At 40.3% G+C, this 19,292-nt stretch overlaps 1 protein-coding gene and 1 long non-coding RNA gene across 2 annotated transcripts; both read left to right on the forward strand.

The window, feature by feature from the left end:
* The first annotated feature begins 613 nt into the window (after positions 1 to 613).
* On the forward strand, positions 614 to 1,661 carry LOC117581054. The gene is made up of 3 exons (XR_004573619.1): positions 614 to 1,095; positions 1,168 to 1,354; positions 1,410 to 1,661. It is a non-coding gene; the product is annotated as an uncharacterized LOC117581054 (long non-coding RNA).
* A 12,441-nt stretch (positions 1,662 to 14,102) lies between these two features.
* Positions 14,103 to 15,258, forward strand: LOC117580826 (casein kinase I). Its single transcript, XM_034267547.1, has one exon. The coding sequence runs from the start codon at positions 14,175 to 14,177 to the stop codon at positions 15,204 to 15,206; it is 1,032 nt and encodes a 343-aa protein (XP_034123438.1). The 5' UTR covers positions 14,103 to 14,174; the 3' UTR covers positions 15,207 to 15,258.
* Positions 15,259 to 19,292: the final 4,034 nt, after the last annotated feature.

The raw sequence follows: 19,292 nt of genomic DNA on the forward strand, positions 1-19,292 counted from the left end.
GCATGGCCTTCTTTTAGGACCCTTGGGTGGTCGTGGTCCCAGCAGCTTTTTCTGTGCAGCATCTTCATCCGCAGAATCATCGGAGAGATGCCTTGATGAAAAAGGTCATAAAAATATTAAATATATCTCGTAGGGAAGTAGCGTGGATCATTGCAAACAGAATTCCCTGTTCGGTGGCGCTTAAAAGTGCATTCCTATAGATAACTTTGAAAGTGGATCGTAAACTGTAACTTTGCTGTAAGCAAAATAGAGTCGGTGCACTGTTAGAACATGATAGCGAGGGTCGTGCGCTTATCTTGTTAAGAGGGATAGGTAGGAAGAGCATAGAACTGCGCTTGACCGAAATTCCACTGAAGTCAGCGAAAAATCATATGATTGTACCTTTAAAGCTCCCAAACATCATCCGATATTCGAGCTTTCTGTTCGTTATGATGCAATTATTGACTAGAAAAATCGGATAAATCCCTTAATCGGTTTAAGAATAAATTATGTTGAAAAAGAGGTTTTGCTCATTTTTGTGAAGACATGGAGAAAGCAGGCGACAAAGTGGCAGGCTAGCTAGAAACACAGAATAAATGTCATGTAAAAGCTAAAACTACAGAAAGCCACAATGGAAATATATCTTTTCGTGTGAATTGTTTTGTGAAATATTTTAGTAGAAATTTTATCATATGTATTTTAGCACGTCAGAACACCAGGACAATCTCTACAAGACAAAATTGGTTGAACAGGCCGTACAGACATGGCTGCGCCCATGAAGAACTTCGTTGTGATGACTGTGGAGGCGCGCAAAATGTTCTCAACTCCATGCAATGACACTACAACGGAAGGCAAAGCATTCTACTACAAGATGCGGGGATTCGCTATTTGGCCGAATTCACCATTGGCTGGAACCACATGGAGGCGTCAGAGCAGTCGCTGTGCTCTTACAATACTGCCTGGGAATTCGCAACCGATTTGGCTCCATCGTAGTAGGCCATCGACTTGGTACAGCCCGCTTTCGATGATGCCAGTGATGAACTGGATAAACTGAACTCATCATGTAGCTGCTGCGTGACAACCTTACACTATGGACATCTGCCTAGCAGCTACAAAGTAAGTCATATTATACCTATGTACATACGTATGTATGTATGTATATGCATATGCATTATTCAAATATTATAGCGGCGTCAGCTGACAATGCCACAGTTGTCGCGAACCTAAGAACCTGATTGAGAAGGGACAGGTGAAAGGATAAGTATTAATTTAAGTAGACATGCACCCGTCATTTAAGCACCACACTTTGAATTATTTGAGAACAACACCATAAAGTCATGTGACAACCTGTAACCCCGTGCCGCCCGACATGCAGGTGAGCCATACAAATATTTGTATTTAATTATACTTAACACTTGACGCTAATGTAGGTGATGGCCAGACGAAGGACATAAACCACAAAAACATGGAAACAGAATTACAAAAAGGAATACCAAAACAGTTCTCGAGAATAACTAGAACATTTACCGATATTTGAAAGATTAAAATCTTGCAACAGAAGCAGCAACAACACTGGTAGACGTGGATATTTCAAAAAGACTTCCTTTTCCCCCGTGAGCGCCCCAGTTGTTATAAATAATAGCCTAACAAAAAGGTGTTATTTAGAATTGTGAAAATCAGAGACCAGCAAAATAAAAATGTGTAACACAAAATTGAGTATCAAGAAAGTTTAGAGCTTTCGTTCACAGAAATATCCCTATCGCTATTCCCTTGCTCAGCTGACCTAATGGTGACGCCACTTAACAATCCGTCTAATTTTACCCACATTACTCACTGGCTGCCGTGGAATCCAATTCCATTCATCCAATTACTCGAAAGAGTAATTACCTGCCTTTGCCGTTTGTTGCCTTAGCCCTGACCCTCTAAAATAACTGTAAACTAATCCAAGACCGCGAATGGAATTCTTGGCCCAGCAAAAGGCTCAAAAATTAATAACCTCAGAGAACAGAAACCAGAAATTCACAATAATAGCAAGGGAGGATGGGTGGCTCCTGTTCATTGGACTGGACCATGAATTATAAATATAAATTTAAATTAAAAAAACAAACGAAAGCGAGCTAGCCCCTTCCAATCTTCCCATCCCTGCAGTACAATACACCATTTCGTCATAAACTTGGCCACAAAATCAGGCAAAATGGACACTAATCAAGGACTATGTCTTAGAGAAACGAATGCAAATATACTGCAAATGAAATGTAGGATGTGACAAAACCTGAATAAATCCTACATTCCTTGTATTATTATTTATTCAACATCTATTAAAATGTTTTATATGATTGTATTTATTTAGTATTTGTATTTAGTATTTCACATATAATCGTACTTAAGTATTAATATAAGACAGTATCAGGTAGGCCCCGGTTTTATACTTCTTACGCGTTTGAGCCAGTTTTGTGAGCCTGTCTGTTTATTATACCCGGTACTCGAAGAGTAAATAGGGTATATTGTATTTGTGCGAATAACGGTTGTATGTAACGCACAGAAGGAAACGTTTCCGACACCATAAAGTATATATATTCTTGATCAGCATCAATAGCCGAGTCGATAGAGCCATGTCTGTCTGTCCGTCCATCTTGTTGAGCGCCTGGATCTCAGAGACCATAAAAGCTAGAGCCACCAAATGTTGCATCCCGACTTCTGTATGCTCACTGTTACAAGTGTATTTCAAAAATGAATTAAATCTGAACAGACAAATGAAGACATGAAATGTTGAACGTTTGAAGGTTTGAAGGACTGGGCATATCATCTACTTTTTCAGGCCCTGCTGGAGCTATCATCAGGTTCATTATAATACGAACTCTATACCCACTTAAGCCACATTATGCCAATTTATTTAGACCCCTTTTTACGTTCGCATGTCTGGCAAAAGGTAAAGAGCATAACCGAAGTCGCAATTTTCTTTCCTTTTTGTCTTCCCAAAATTGTTGGTGGTCGGCAGGATTGGGTGTGGGGTCATAGTTCCCAGCTGTCTATTCGTAGCGCCTTTTTCTACATCTCTTTTGTTTTCCGTCTTTTCCGTTCCATTCCTTTCCCTGTCCATCTCCGCTTCCCTTGTCGCTTTTGTACCTATTTATGTGTGTTGTTATACCCGGCACTGGAAGAGTAAATAGGTAAATTAAAATAAATAAAGTGGATGTATATAACGCATAGAAGGAAACGTTTCCGAGTCCATAAAGCATATATATTCTTGATCAGATTCAATAGCTGGGTCGATATGACGATTTCTGTCTGTCCGTCCGACTTGTTTGACGCGTCGTTATCAGAGACCATAAGAGAAAGGGTCACCAAAATTTTGGTGAAGATTCATGTGATATCACACTGAATCAAGTTGTTTTTACCCACCCCTTGTAACAGATTTGTTTATTTTTGCTCGCACGCTCTGCCTCGGTAAGTGTGACTCAGGGGAAGGGAGGCGAGCTAAAACGGCCCACACTATGTAGAAAACAGATTTAGGAAAAATGTAAAATTCTAAAAACTCATTTCCGATGTTTTCAAGAACACTGAAACCAAGAGTCACCTTGCTACTTCATGGAAATGCAGCTGCTTTGTTTTGTTGTATTTAAAAGTGGTGGTAAGCGCTCGTCGAAGCCCCACCACCGATCCACTCAGTTTGTTGGCATTTGTATAGGAAACCTATTCTTCCACTCTTTCTGCGAGCCGTCCTCCTTCTTGGGGCAAGTCTGTACATTAATGTGGCTTATAATCAAGATTTGCAGAACCAGAAAAGAGACCAGAACGAAGTAAAGTGAAATAATACAAAAAGTAGTTCGCCCTCTCGATGTGGTTGCATTTCTTTATTGTATACTACATTCTAAGACTATTTCACCATCATGTCATCTCTTCAAATAGGCAATAAGGAGGAGGAATGCGATATTTATCCTCACATCATAGAACATCTCAAACACATTTGAATTTAAAAAATGTATTTGAAAAGAGAAACCGCAAAACAGAGCAGCCAGGCTCAGAACACAACAACTTAAAGGCTCGTCATACATACATACTATCATAGTACATGCATATGTACATACATATACTTTAACGTATGGTGCGCAGACAGCACAGCATAATACATGAGTTACGTGGGGGGCAGCACCGCTGCAGAGCCTTGTCCTATGCACAATAGATAAAACCGTGCCGAGCCCTGATATAATGCTTTCGGCATTTTAAAATATGTATACTTTACTTTTGAACTTTTAAAATTTAAAATTAAAAAAAAAGAAATTAACATGCAACAATGGTTCTTCATTTTTCCATAAAATCGTGTGAAATCTCATGAAATCTCTGAGATGTGAGACAATTTCGAAGTATTTACAATAAAATGATGTTAAAACGGATACATCCCTGTTGTTTGCAAAGCAGCAGGCTTAAATTTAATTTTTTAATCGTACTTTTTGCTAGACATGGATCTACCGACTTTCACGACGACGAATGGCAGAAATTGTAGTGCTTGCGTCCCGCCGATACCACAGAGGTACGGGAGTACGAGTTGAGTTGACGGTACCTCTAGACTGGCAAGGATAGTATGGTCCTCTTTAATTTTTCCTTTTTGGCCTTTAATTTTGCTCAACTTGCACTTGGCGAGCCAGTCAGAAAATGTTGTTGTTTAAGTTGCTTTTGTTCTTTCTAGCATTCCATTCTGTTTCCTGCCTTTCGTTTCGTAAATATGAAGTGGTCGTATAATCCACACCAAATGTCAAAATGACCCAAGTGCGAAATTAAAAGGTAAAAAAGCAGTAGTGCACTGCTGGGCAAGACTACGGCAGTGGGCAGTTTTGAGGCACCACTGGAAAATACGGCGGTTTTCCGGCAGCTTCTTGAGGCAGTTGTTGGCATTTCCTCCCATGAAGAAATCGGGGCTAACGGAAGGCGACTACCTACCCGAACAAAGTAGGGTCGAAATGGCTGTGACTAAAATAAGCTGATACCTTTCAATTCGAGCGACTTTTTTCATTTGGATTTCCTTGGGGCAGTGATTTGTTGATGCCGAATAAAATTTGTTATAACTAATTGAGATATATGTATAAATGCAATGAGGACATAGACACAGGCAATATAGAGAGAGGAAGAAAGGGTTAGCAGGGAGATAAAGTTAACGTTAAGCCACACTAAGCCAAGCCAGTATTCGATTGGGGCTAACTCGATTCGATTGGGGCTCCTTCCTTTTATTCCATTCCATGCCCCGTCTACAGTAACATACACAGTAACAGACGAAATGTTATCCTCTCCGAACGTCGCCTATTCGACGCCTGCGCAGATCTCAAAAGAGAGATTGTCGTTTTTTGCTATAAATATTATATATAGGTTTGCGACTCGGCTTGACCGTGAGAGTTGTGGTTTTTCAGAGGGTGACTGGAGTTATGTGGACCCTGGTCATGCGCATTCCTTGCCCTTCATTCTCTTAATTTAATTCTCTTCCTATTATTCTACTTTGTATAACAGCTCTTACAACTTGGTCTGAGTTTATGGCGCCATGATTAAAGAAAATTATTCTTTCAGAAATTATACACATTGACTTTTCTGATGTACCTCCAAAGTACATACACGAAGTACTTTGAAATTTGCATATATTCTAAAGGTTACGGTATATTTTGTGTAGGTAGCAAACTTTTATTTATATCCATTATGAAGATCTCCTACTCCAATGATCCTCTTTGGGCTTTATTATTATACACACATATGTACGTATGTAAATACATATATCTGGGCGAGTCTGGAAAGAGTATGCTTTATATTTTTGCCAGACTGACAGATTTTGACAGAGATTGGCACAGAAAAGCTACCAGTATTTTGAACTTTAATTTAACGTTGCTAATGAAAGGTTGAGAAGATAAAAGCGATAAAAGCTCGTATCCAGCACCACAAAAACTAAAAATTGGTAGACAGGTAAGAAATATATGCTGACAATTATTTCTGGTGTGTAGGAGGTGAAGGAAACAAGTGCGCTCATAAACGTAATAGAGAGTCGAAACAGATCGTCGGAGTCAATTTAACTACCAGCTCTTTTTGTTACTTTTTATAACCGGTACTCGAAAAGTAAATAGGGCGAATTGTATTTGTGGGGAATAACGGTTGTATGTAACGCACAGATGGAAACGTTTACGACTCCATGAAGTATATATATTCTTGATCAGCATCAATAGCCGAGTCGATTGAGCCATGTTTATCTGTCCGTCTGTCTGTCCGTCTTGTTTGTCGGCTAGTTCGCAGAGACTATAAGAGCTAGAGCCACCAAATTTTGCATCCAGACTGCTGTATGCTCACACTGAAACCAGTGTAATTAGCCCCGCCATCTTCCGACCCCGCAAAAGGGCGAAAACCTCCCAAACCTTTATTTTTGAAGATAAAAGAAAAATAAACACGCCATTCCGTAGGGAATTACCATATCTATCAGATCACCAAATTGGGCCAGAATGAAGAAATTAATTTCCAGTGGCTAAACCCACCCTGTCCCGCAGCTTTTGTTGATCTTTTTACATTCTCTCATTCACACTCTGCTTCTGCTTCTGCTTCACTCGGCCCCTGCCTCTGCCCTCCCCCTGCCGATGCCTCTTCCGACTTTTAACCCACCCCGTCCAGCAGCTTTTATTTGTTTTTTTTTTTTTGTATGCGGACGGTGCCTCTGCCTCCTCCTCGAGTCTGCAGTGTGTTGGTCTAGGGATGGGCGGCGAGCTAACGGAGCGTGTTGGTGTGAGAAGTGTTGTAGATGTAGATGACAGATGAAGAAAATATTTAAAATTTTTTAAAACACCGCTAAGGTGCAGATGTAGTACTGAGTGCCGGGTATAAAAGTTGCGACGCGTAAGAAGCGTCTCACACGTCCCTTCTCGTTTTTTTTATATGAAGTTTGCCAGGAATTTTTTTTCCGCGGTGCTAGATACCCGTCTATATTCAGCAAACAAAAAATTCTTGGAGCAGGTTTTTTATATGAAGTTTGACAGGAATTTATATTTTCTGGTGTGCCGAATACCCGGCTTTAAAACTAAGACAACTTTTCTGATAAATTTATAACTTTGAAATTGTTTGATACAACTTTGTTTTCTATGTGAGCATTTTTTAGAGATCTTTTCAAAAAAGTGTTAGGTTGTTGTTTTTTATCCCGGTACTCGAAGAGTACGCGTAACGCACAGAAGGAAACGTTTCCGACCCTATAAAATGTATTTATTCTTGATCAGCATCAAGAGCCGAGTCGATACAGCCAAGTCTGTCTGTCTGTCCGTCGTGATGTGCGCCTGGATATCAGAGACTATAAAAGCTATAGCAACCAAATTTTGCATCGATAATTACATAGACAATTAGACCACCTTAAAGCATCTAACATGATGATTTTTCTAAAAAAAATATCGTGATTATTGGTGTAAGAAAAGTATACAAAAATACGACAAATATTTACACAGATTTCGTATTATGGATATACATATAAATATGAACAGACCATTTCAAATCATAAATATGTATACATAAATGTAGAAAAATTGTTGGTTAGCTAACAGCTGTGTTAATTAATACTCATCACATCGAAAGACATCGTATTTCGAGCTCGAAAGCTTTTGGGACACTGCTTGCAAATATACATCGCGGGTGCGTTAGAATATTCCCTGTTTTATTTTTCCCCATTTTCTTTCCAGCCCCTCCACACCAAAATATTATTTTGGCTTCTATACATACCTTCATTCCCTGCTGTTTGTGTTGTTCCCTCCTTCTCATCCTCGATCAGATATTCCGAAATGTGGACACCTCTACTGTGGATAATAAATTTCCAATTCACATCGGTCATCGGTGGCCACAGCAACAGCCACAGGCACGAGCACACGCACAGCCAAGACCGACAATTCCCAAAACGAAGGAGAAAAAACAAACTTGTGTTGGCAGAGCTAGAAATGTATACTTGTTTTAAACAAATTGTATTAATAATGGAACCATAACCTCATTTAACTTTTTCTTGTTAAACAATCGTTAAATATTTGGCCGATGAGCTCACTTAATCGAAGCGCCACCCCAAAATACCAATCTGAGTACAATACCCGTCCGACGCCATCGCCACAGGCCGGACCACCCGGACCATTCTGACCCCAGTGCACTCATTTGGGGCCTTTCATATGGCTGGGCACGTGTTGAGGCTGCAATAACATGTAGCGTTAATAAAACAAATGATTTTCGCCATTAAATGTAATTAATTAATGCGATTTACAATTTGGTCTCAATTCCCGGGCTGGACATGCACTCCATACTTGTCCTGTCCTGCCTTGTCGCCTTGTCCTGCTCCCTGGCCCCTTCTTTGCCTTTTGGGGCCTCGTTTCCTTGTGCGGCTTTACCATGTAATAGTATAGGACACAATGTGTGCACTGATATGTTTCTTTGTGCTTAACCAGCATTTTATGTTTTGATTTGCATTAACTGTAATTAATGTGAGCCCCGCAGTCTCCTAATGATTGTCTGTTGCGCCTGCTCTTTAGCTTTGCTTCTGCGGTATTTGTAATTGGTGCGGTGTCTGGATATATGTATGTAGGTAAAGTCAATAATGGATTACAATGGAAGCTATGGTCAAATTTTACCTTTCCATTAGGTCTTACAGGCACCGATCATATGACTGTTAAATATCATATCGTTTCACAACTCCCCCCTTGATCCAATGATTCCAAATTTTGGGGTTGTCAAAGAAAAAGATATTCTCGTATATAAGAGCAGTCCTATACCGAATATGAAAAAGAGAGTAAAATAATTGATTAATTAAATAATTAATTTTTGTTAATTAATGTTTATTTTGAGTCTATTTTGAGTGCCATTCTACTGTAAATATCCCTTTTTATTTCGTTTCATTTTAAAGTAGGCCGCCGCCAAATTGTTTTCGCCTTTGCGCAAGAGTCACAGCAAAAAGAAGACAACAGGTGTCGCCCATCTCGCCAAATGGCGCTAGTCAGTGCTTTAAATTCAATGCCATTGATTATGAAATTACCTCATTTGGTTATTACAATAAGATTCAAACTTTTACCTTTACAAATTACCTCATTTGGTTATTACAATAAGATTCAAACTTCTTATTAACAGGATCTGTATCTTAGGGTATTCTCCGGCTGTATTTAAAAATTAACCCAATTAGCCTCCCATCGCTTGCTCCAGATATCTGGTGACATTCTGGTGAATATAACATAAATTTCAATTATTTTATGATTTGGTTTTTAATGCGCTCATTTGAGTCTCCGAGTCTCGCCCAGTGCAGGGTGCTGCAGGCCTCTCTAATTGCACGGCATGAGTAAAATTTGTGGAAATTGCATTCCCGGACGGTACTAATCAACTAGCAGCCACTGCCAAATGTCACGTCCCCGAAGATGTGGATACGTTTGTAGTGTTATTTATTTGAATTCCTTTAAAATTCAATAAATAATGGTGCCTATCGACGAGGCGGCGGCATGCATAATTTTCGCGATTATTGGGTTTTATTTAATACCACGCTCAAAAATGAACATCCAGAGAAAGAGTTATGAAGAGTCGAGGAGGAGAGGATAAGAGGAGAGACAGCCCCCACACATACTGGGGAAAAAATAGATGCGAAAACGAACGGACGTCAAGCTAACTAGCGGTCATTGTTTGTCCATGGCATGTACAACTGTGTTCAATGAAATAGTAGTGCCACACCTCACCACTTTCTAAACTATTTTTAAGACATTTTCAATCATCCAAATTAAACAAGTAACACCTTTTTAGAAAGCTTTCAAATAAACCTGAAAGAATCCTGGAACATTCCATCTTCTTGTTTTACATGACTTTAAAAAAATACCCATGAAAAGTGATGTTCAATGAAATGATAGTGAATTCTTTGAAAATCGAAAAAAAAACCGAAACTTTAGTTAATACCCATCTTTCATGCTCTACATATTTCTTGAGGTTTAATATTTAGTTTTTTATCAGTTTTGATTTAATTACTTCCTTGCTCCCGCCTGGAATAAATCAATAAGGTCCTGCCCAAGCTTCAATGGATTTTAGCCAATCATTTTTTAAACACTGGCTCTCATTTTTCTCTGGTTGCCGGAATTGCATTTATTATAATGCTTTTGTCATTCCCGCATAAGATTTTGATGACATTCAGATCAAGGGACTGATTTGAACATGAAAAAATACCGATCTTTTTCAGGTGAATTTGTGCATTAATCTGATGTTTGTGAACGCCAAACATATTCTTTTTAGTATATCTTACCATATTATACAACTTAACACTCACAGTCAAAAATATTTGTTTGTCACTGTGACACAGCTCAGCCACATGCGTTCTTGCGAAATTTAGCCGTACACCCCTATAACTTCAGAACCAAACGCGTAGCTTTCTGGGACTTCTTGCAATTAAATAAAATCGAATCAGTCGTATACTAACTGTCATAACACTTACAGAGCGATATAAAACTGTTTTCATTACTTTAGAGGATAATGGCGACCTTGACCTTGCCTTCGACGAACCTCTAAAAGATACGATTTTCGCATAAAAGATCAGTTTTCAGGGATCCTCTTCAAGTTAAAATGGTTAATTGAAATAGTAAGAGCGCATTAAACTAAGTTCAATTCCATTATACCTCTTGGCTTTAGTTTTTAATCAAAATCTTAGTTATCCTCTACTGGAGCAAACAATGATTTTTTCTAAGCTCCAAAAACAAAAATACAGCCATGTCCAAACATTTCTTTTAACAAAATATTTAGTATAATAGATTAAGTTTATTGCACTTGTACTATTTCAATGAACAGACTATTTCAAGGGTATCCGTCAAAAGTTATGAAAAACAAGAAGATGGAATGCAAATGTGTCGGGATTTCTTTAATTTTCTAAAGCCTACATTCAACTCTATTCAAAAAGCTAGAATTTGTTTAAATTTAAAGTCTGGAAGTCTCTCAAAAAAGTCTTTGAATGTCAGGAGGTCCGGCACTACTATTTCATTGAACACAACTGTACATACATTTACATACATGCCAATCCATCCTGCCCCGTGCAACATGGATATGTGGGTGTGCTCGTGCGTGTGCCTTAGAACAATGGCCTCAAATTAAAATCTGAAATCAATGGCACTACCCCCACTACCGCCATCATTCATTGCTTGCATTAAACATAATGCACATAATTATTATCATTTTGGGGCAGCTTGTATATGCAGACTCACCTCCACATTGGAACGCCAGCCACATCTCACTCCCCTCCCGATCCTATCAGTCGAAAATGCCAATTTAACGTCGATTTTGAACTATTTATTGGCGCATAACTTTATAAATGAGCAGCAACAGCGGACAAGAGTTTTCCAATTGGAACACGATGTGTCAGCACACATGACCAACGCAGAAACAAACACAGACCGAAACAGTTGCATATGTACATACTACATACATACTTTTACAAATAGTACAGTTGCGTTCATAAAAATAGCAGTACGATTCTGAGGATGTCCAAATGTAAGACAATTTGCTGACTATCCTTTAAAATGTAAGGGCAGCAGTGCCAATAATAATTTCGGTAGACAATGAAGTGACAGATAAGCAATTTCATTGATTTAAGCTTGTTTATAAGCTACGATACACATGTTCATACATACATACATATATACCTCTCTATATCCACTATTGCTTCCCTCTTAGTTACATATGTATGCACATACTAAATAAATACTCTGGTACATAGAACAATATTAAGATGACAACTGACTGAAGAGCACTTTAATTCTACGTGGCACTGTGTATGGGCACACACATGTGAGCATGCAAATGTGTCAGGAGCCTTTCAATTGACTTCACAAATATAAATTCGACCAAGTCAAGATTGGTGTTCGAGTAAATGGCATGGTGGGGTGGTTGAAAGGTGGAGGTGGAGGAGGGGGAGGAGGAGGAGGCGTGATTAGATTCGCTAATGATGATTTTCATAGACTTCAAATTTGCTGCTCAATTAGCGGCGTTCAATTTGCATTCGACCAGCTTGGAATTAATAAATATGGCAATACTTTGGGAATGACTGAAAACGTATTGATTGATTTACTAACTAATTGATAGATTCCCCTTATATTTCAATGAGCTCCGACATCAGAGGATAAGCATTCTTTAACTTAACTGATTGGCTTGATGCATTCACTTCAATATCCATTCGATTGAGTCAAAGAAATTTGGGATTAAGCTCTTGATTGATGTTGTAGCTGTTTAGAGTAGTCCTTGAGCTGGTAAGCGTTTCTCATCAAATTGAATAATAATTGAACTACATTGACTGGATAATTAAATCCACTGCCTCCCCATAATTCACTTGATAACCTCTGATTATAAGGCAAAGTACTATGCGCCATTAAGCTTATGGCTAGAATGTCATACTCAATGCTAGGAATACAGTATATATTTTGTTCAAGTACTCACATCTACCCCAATGGCTGCCCTTTCCTAAGAACTCCCCTAATCGTATTTCTTACAGCTTACTGGCAAACACATACGCTTCGATTTTACAGTACCTTTTCCATACCTAACCTAGTGTACATCTAGCTCTGAGTACCTTTGAAGCACTTATATTTGTTTTTGATAATTTTGTACTTATAAATATTTTTAGCCGGCAGAAAGCCAACAATATTCAGGTGGGTAAGTCGTTGGCACAGGCTAACAAGTGCCGGCAAATGTACCGTGAATAAACCATTTAGGATTAGTTTAATATGATACAGAGACCACGCCCAGGGCTTGAGATGGGATGGAATGAGAGAATGGGATCGGGACTGAGAGTGGGAGGCTGAGAAGATAACGCTACTGGAATAAGCAAACAGTGCTTAAAAATGGTAGGGTTAGAACAGAATGTCCACTACTTATATAGATAGGAAAAGGAGCCCCAAACATAACGGAAGCAAAATAATATTAGCAGGCAAAGGAGGCGAAAATAACCGTCCCTGAGCTGGTCACAAGGAGAGTAAAAAGCTAAAAGCGTACAGCTGCAAGAGCCGAAGGAGGCAGGAACAAGCCTCAGGCAAAATATTGGTGAGATAAAGCCAAAGCAAAGGAAAGGAAAACTCATGCACTGGCGGGACAATGGAAAAAATTACAAATTTGCAAATGTTAAGACGAAATGAAAACATCAACATAAGTTATAGGCTTAGTGCGTAATCGTTTTTCGCAAAGCACTAGCCCATCCGAAGGACACTCTGGGAGTGACGGAACCGCCTCCGCGTCGATTTTTTTTCGGAAAGAAGAATACCCGAATCTGGCCTCGTAATAACCATGACCAATGGAGGGAGCCCTCTGAACGAAGAACATGAAACGTGCGCCACACAAGAATTTTGTGGTTAAGCTGAGGGTGGAAATAAAACATTAAGCATTCAGTGATATGGATCATTGGGGTCACATACAATTCTGCACAAAAACATATGTACATATGTACATACATACAGTGACTGTCAGCTTAAATGAAGCAAATAATTGATTAAACTTAAAAGTTGTATAACTTCTGAACCGTCTAACTTACCTGTCAGTCCTGAAGAGCGCCAAGTACTCAGAGACCATAATAACTAGAGCAACTTAGTTTTTTCTCCTATTAAATTCCATTGAGAATTGTTGGCTAATGTTGGACCAGAACATTACACAACGTATAGAATAACTTTAAAAGTGCGCTTCCGAGGGATGTGGGAAAATTATTCGAATATAAGTTCCTCTTCAAACATATGAGTTTTTTATTGAAGAGTAACATTAAAACAAAAACAAAAAATTTGTTAAAGAATCTAGTTCAAATGAGCTGTGGGGCGAAATCAGGTATTTCTGTGTTTTAGTTGAAATTGTTTAAAATATATGAAGCTGGTTTTGTTAAAGCCTAAGTATTTATCTATCGGTAGTCATTTGATTTTCGTTGTTGAGTTAGACGGTTCAAAAAATAAATCCTTTTAAGTTTGAAAAATTCTTTGGTTTATTTAAGCTGTTAAGCTGTGACGCTGTACTGTATGAATAAAGAACGTCTTTTCAAATTACTAGTACTCAGAACGAATGTTAGTAAACTCTTGTCAATAAATTGCTAAATTTTCGTAGGCAAATTCAAGAGAATCAAAATACATTTATTTAATATTCCTAGAAGGCTGATAGCTATATTTTCGGTAGTCAATTTTTAGGTCTAGCTCTAGTACTTCTAGCTGTAGTTGTTGTACTTGTCAGCCATGGAGCAAATGAAGAAGCGTACCGCTGAAATTCGCGTGAGAGGCTACAAGGTGCTCCGACAAATTGGCAGCGGATCCTTTGGAGACGTCTACCTGGGGCTGTACCTTTGGAGCGGCGAAAACGTAGCCATAAAGGTGGAGAGCACAACGGTGGCTCACCCGCAGCTGAGCTACGAGCGCCGCGTTTACCGGGCTCTGCGTCCTGCCCTGGGCTTGCCCCGCATCCGTTTCTATTGCAAGATGCCGAAATACAACGCCATGGTGATGGATCTTGAGGGGCCGTCGCTGGAGCGGCTGTTCCAGTTCTGTGAGCGGGCATTCACCATGAAGACGGTACTGATGCTAGCCGAGCAGATGATCAGCCGAGTGGAGTACGTACACAAACAGGGGTTCGTGCACCGTGACATCAAGCCTGACAACTTCCTGATGGGCCTGAGCAGGCAGGCAAAGATAGTGTACCTCATCGACTTCGGACTGGCGAAGAAGTATCTGGACACGACTACCGGGGTGCACATGCCGTACCGCGAGGAGCGCTCGCTCACCGGCACAGCGCGCTACGCCTCCATCCGATCCCACGCTGGAGTGGAACAGTCCCGGCGCGACGACCTTGTTTCTGTCGGCTATGTGCTGATGTACTTCAATCGTGGCACCCTACCCTGGCAGAATATCAAAGCCTCCACCAAGCGCCAGAAGTTCGAGCGCATTCACGAGATTAAGCTCTCTATAAGCGACGGGGTGCTCTGCGAGGGCTTTCCATGCGAGTTCCCCATGTACCTGAACTACTGCCGTGGGCTGGGGTTTTACGACAAGCCCGACTATGCCATGCTCATCCGCATGTACCGTATGCTTCGGCTTGGCCTTAATTACGCCGATGGCCACATCTTTGACTGGGATATGCTTACCATGAAGAACCACAACCGCCAGCGCAACCCCGGCACCGGCGAGCGCGTCTATCCGGCACCCAACGAGCCCGACGATGGCAGGAGCGGGCTGCCCATCGTAAGGGATGAGAATTACAATCGCTGGAATTAGATGTGTTGTGCCCACCCGACCCTCACATTCCTTAATGCACCATAAAGTACACAACATGCCCTTGCAGTATTTGAAAATTCGTTTTCAGTTCTATATAATTCATATCTTGGCTTTCCACTTAATAAAAATATTTTCTTCCTATCCTTCAATGTAAATAAGTTATATTAACCTTTTCCCTTGGAAACTCTTGATTCCAATTGCCCGACAGATGAGAGAAAAACATAAATAAAATGCGATGGAGGAGACAGATTCAGATGGTGAAGAAGAAAAATGAATATCGCAATCACATTTTTCCATAGTTCTACACACTTGGAAAACAGATGGAGTGGGGACATAGTGGCCATGGCAAAGTTCCAGCGGCAGCTAATAAAACTTGTCCAGTTTTTCCAATTCGAGAGTCGAAAACGATGGCTATGGCCACCCCAAAGCCACTTCACCCCATGCCACTCCCACCAACTCACAGATACGGCGAAACTGAGTGGAAAGGGGGAGAGATGGAGGCGTAGACGGAGACTACCAGCAGCAGCCATGCCCAAAAGAGAACCAGATATAAAACCATACCAGGACCAGGACCCTACTCCATTCCCTGTCCCTGCAAATAGAGCAATTTAAATTGGAACGTGATTATGCAAACGTTTGCACAGCTTAACTCAAGTGCCGCTCCGTGCCGCTCGGCCAGTTGGTTACCAGCGATTGGAGCCCAGCGGTTGGAGCAAGTGACCGGTGGCTCGGGTACTCGTATAGGATTGGCAAGGAGAGGTGCCTGCTGCCCATGCATTAAAAACCTTAAATCAATTTTTAAGGCCTTCTTGCTGCATCGCACAAAATACATCTAAAAGCACCATGTCTGTCTTATCCGGTGACCACTTACATATGCACGTAGGTACATAGATATTACATTGATATGTGTCATGTGGCTGTTGCAAGATGGTTGGGATCACGCTTTTTACGCGTCACAACTTTTATACACGGCACTCAGTACTACATCTGCACCTTAGCGGTGTTTTGTCAAATTTTAAATTTTTTCTTCATCTGTCATCTACATCTACAACACTTCTCGCACCAACATGCTCCGTTAGCTCGCCGCCCATCCCTAGACCAACACACTGCAGACTCGAGGAGGAGGCAGAGGCACCGTCCGCATACAAAAAAAAAAAACAAATAAAAGCTGCTGGACGGGGTGGGTTAAAAGTCGGAAGAGGCATCGGCAGGGGGAGGGCAGAGGCAGGGGCCGAGTGAAGCAGAAGCAGAAGCAGAGTGTGAATGAGAGAATGTAAAAAGAACAACAAAAGCTGCGGGACAGGATGGGTGGAAATTAATTGCTTCATTGTGGCTATAATAATGAATTCACCAATTTGGTGATCTGATAGATATGGCCATTCCCTACGGAATGGCGTTTTTAGTTTTCTTTTATCTTCAAAATTGTAGATTTGGGAGGTTTTCGCCCTTATACGGGGGCGGAAGGGGACGTGGCTCATTTTTGAAATACACTGGTTTCAGTGTGAGCATATAGCAGTCCAGAGCCAAAATTTGGTGGGTCTAGCTCTTATAGTCTCTGAGAACTAGCCGACAAACAAGACGGACAGACGGACAGACAGACATGGCTCTATCGACTCGGCTATTGATGCTGATCAAGAATATATATACTTTATTTGGTCGGAAACGCTTCCTTCTGTGCGTTACATACAACCGTTATTCCCCACAAATAAAATATACCCTATTTACTCTTCGAGTACCGGGTATAACAAATATAAGCTGCGGAACGGGGTGGGTTAAAAATAGGCAAAGCAGAGGCAGAAGGAAGGCAGAGACAGAGGCCGCATAATACAGAAGCAGAGTGTAAATGAGAGAAAGTGCAAAAAGCAAATATAAGCTGCGGGACGGGGTGGGTTTAGCCACAGCAAATTAATTTCTTCATTGTGGCTATAAAAATGATCCAATCGGATCCCAATTTTGTGATCTCATAGATATGGCCATTCCCTACGAAATGCCGTTTTTAGTTTTCTTTTATCTTCAAAATTGTAAATTTTGGAGGTTTTCGCCCTTTTTCGGGGGCGGGGCTAGTTTTTGAAATACACTGGTTTCAGTGTGAGCATATAGAAGTCTGGGTACAAAATTTGGTGGCTCTAGCTCTTATTGTCTCTGAGAACTAGCCGATAAACAAGACGGACAGACGGACAGACGGACGGACGGACAGACGGACAGACCGACATGGCTCTATCGACTCGTGTATTGATGCTGATCAAGAATATATATAAACGTTTCCTTCGGTGCGTTACATGCAACATGCACATATACAATATACCCTATTTACTCTTCGAGTACCGGGTATAAAACTAAAAGTTAAGAAATTGAACAAAATGTAAAATTTGTTCATACAACTTCGTAAAATTTTTAAATTTGTATGTTCAATTAATTAAATATTTATAAATAAAAATTGTTGTTGTTAAAATATCGTTTTGAACGGCAGCCTGCAAACAAGATTTGAACGAGCGACGAAATCCAATAAACCAATAAACCAATAAACCAACCAAAAAGTGTGAGTACGCACAAGCCGACGATTTTCGAGACGAATATATTTATATGCAATTTCTTCTTCTCCAAGAACTATTTTCCGATTGATTCGTATACATATTTTTCATAAAATGTACATATTACTTGAAATATTTAACTATCACCTACCTTCGCAAAAGTACTTATTTTAATCCCCGTCATCTAATTTCTGTAAATTAATTGCAGGCAGAAATATAAATTTTGATAAAATCGTTTGAGGGTTATACTTATGTACATACGTATGCATGTATGCAGACGGTCTTCAACAAAATATTGCACTCTGAATATCCTTATGAAATTACATAGTACGTACATACATATGCATGTTGTATATCGAATATATTACCAATTACCATATATTACCATATATTGCCATCAACCAGCATTCATATAAGGGATATACGAAATAAGGGGGTTTTTGGTATTGGTATTGCAAAGACTTGTAACGTGAAGGGTATGTTTCGACAGCACTGTAGAAAAACCTACGCATGCAAGCAGATCTAGAATAAGAGTGCACATCTGCGCTTGAGCAAGTCAAAAACTTCGTGTGCAAAAATATCGTATGGTGCTATCCATCTTAATATTATATTGTCTTATATAAGTTGCTTTCGGGCATGGGAAAAGCTAGACAGACAGAGCAGACAGACAGAGAAGACAGATCAGACAGACAGAGTGCCAGACAGAGTAGACAGACAGATTAGAAAGACAGAGTTGGCAGACAGACACAGCAGAATGAAAAACTCTGCTCCGTCTTTCTGCTCTGTCTGTCTGTATGCAAGCAAAGCTCGCCAAGCAATAGCACGCAAAGAAAAGAAGGCACCCAGCTATGTGTTTGAGGGTGCAATCGAGAAAAATGAAGCGAAACAATCCGAAGTAAGCAAACAAAACTGATGAAATATAATCTACTTGAATCATACTTTAAGGCGTATCTAATGGTCCTTTTAATGTTTAAACACGCTTTCGTCTTCCGCACACATCTCTCCCGTTGCCTTCTCAGTCCACTTAGCTTCTATACCCTCCCTCGCCTTCTTTCTGGCCAAACCAATGTCCCATGTTTATTTAATCCACATCATCAGCGCTCAAGTCGCCAGAACTCTGGCACCCACAGAGAGGTCTGTTTCTGTGGCTAGCCAGCTCTCACGTCTCTCTCTCACCCAACCTCATTCTCTTACTCTCTCTTTCTGTATGTATACGAGGATGTACATAGACTAAATATATAAAAGTTATCCCCTTAATACATATTCTGTATAAGTGTATTTTGTGCGCTCCTTATAGACCGGGGTTCGGCACGGCCCTATACATTGTGCATAAGACAAGGCTCTGCTGCGACGCTGCCGCTCACGTACAAGCGTACAACAGTGATTCGAACTAATACCAATATATTTCAGGGTCTCGTTTTGCGCATGAAGCAACTATAAAGGAGGACTCGTCGTCGGCAGCGTTCCTCGGGTCATTTCCCCCCGAACGTGGTGGGACGCAAGTATGAGCAGCTTGTACTCTTATTATTGTAAAGTTGCTCTCTCTCTCTGCACG

This window comes from Drosophila guanche, unplaced genomic scaffold (assembly GCF_900245975.1).
Source record: "Drosophila guanche unplaced genomic scaffold, DGUA_6, whole genome shotgun sequence".
NCBI classification, from domain to species: Eukaryota; Metazoa; Arthropoda; class Insecta; order Diptera; family Drosophilidae; genus Drosophila; species Drosophila guanche.

Bases quoted from the DNA above. Each gene is read 5' to 3' on its own strand.
- LOC117580826 (XM_034267547.1), top strand. From the start codon at position 14,175: ATGGAGCAAATGAAGAAGCGTACCGCTGAAATTCGCGTGAGAGGCTAC.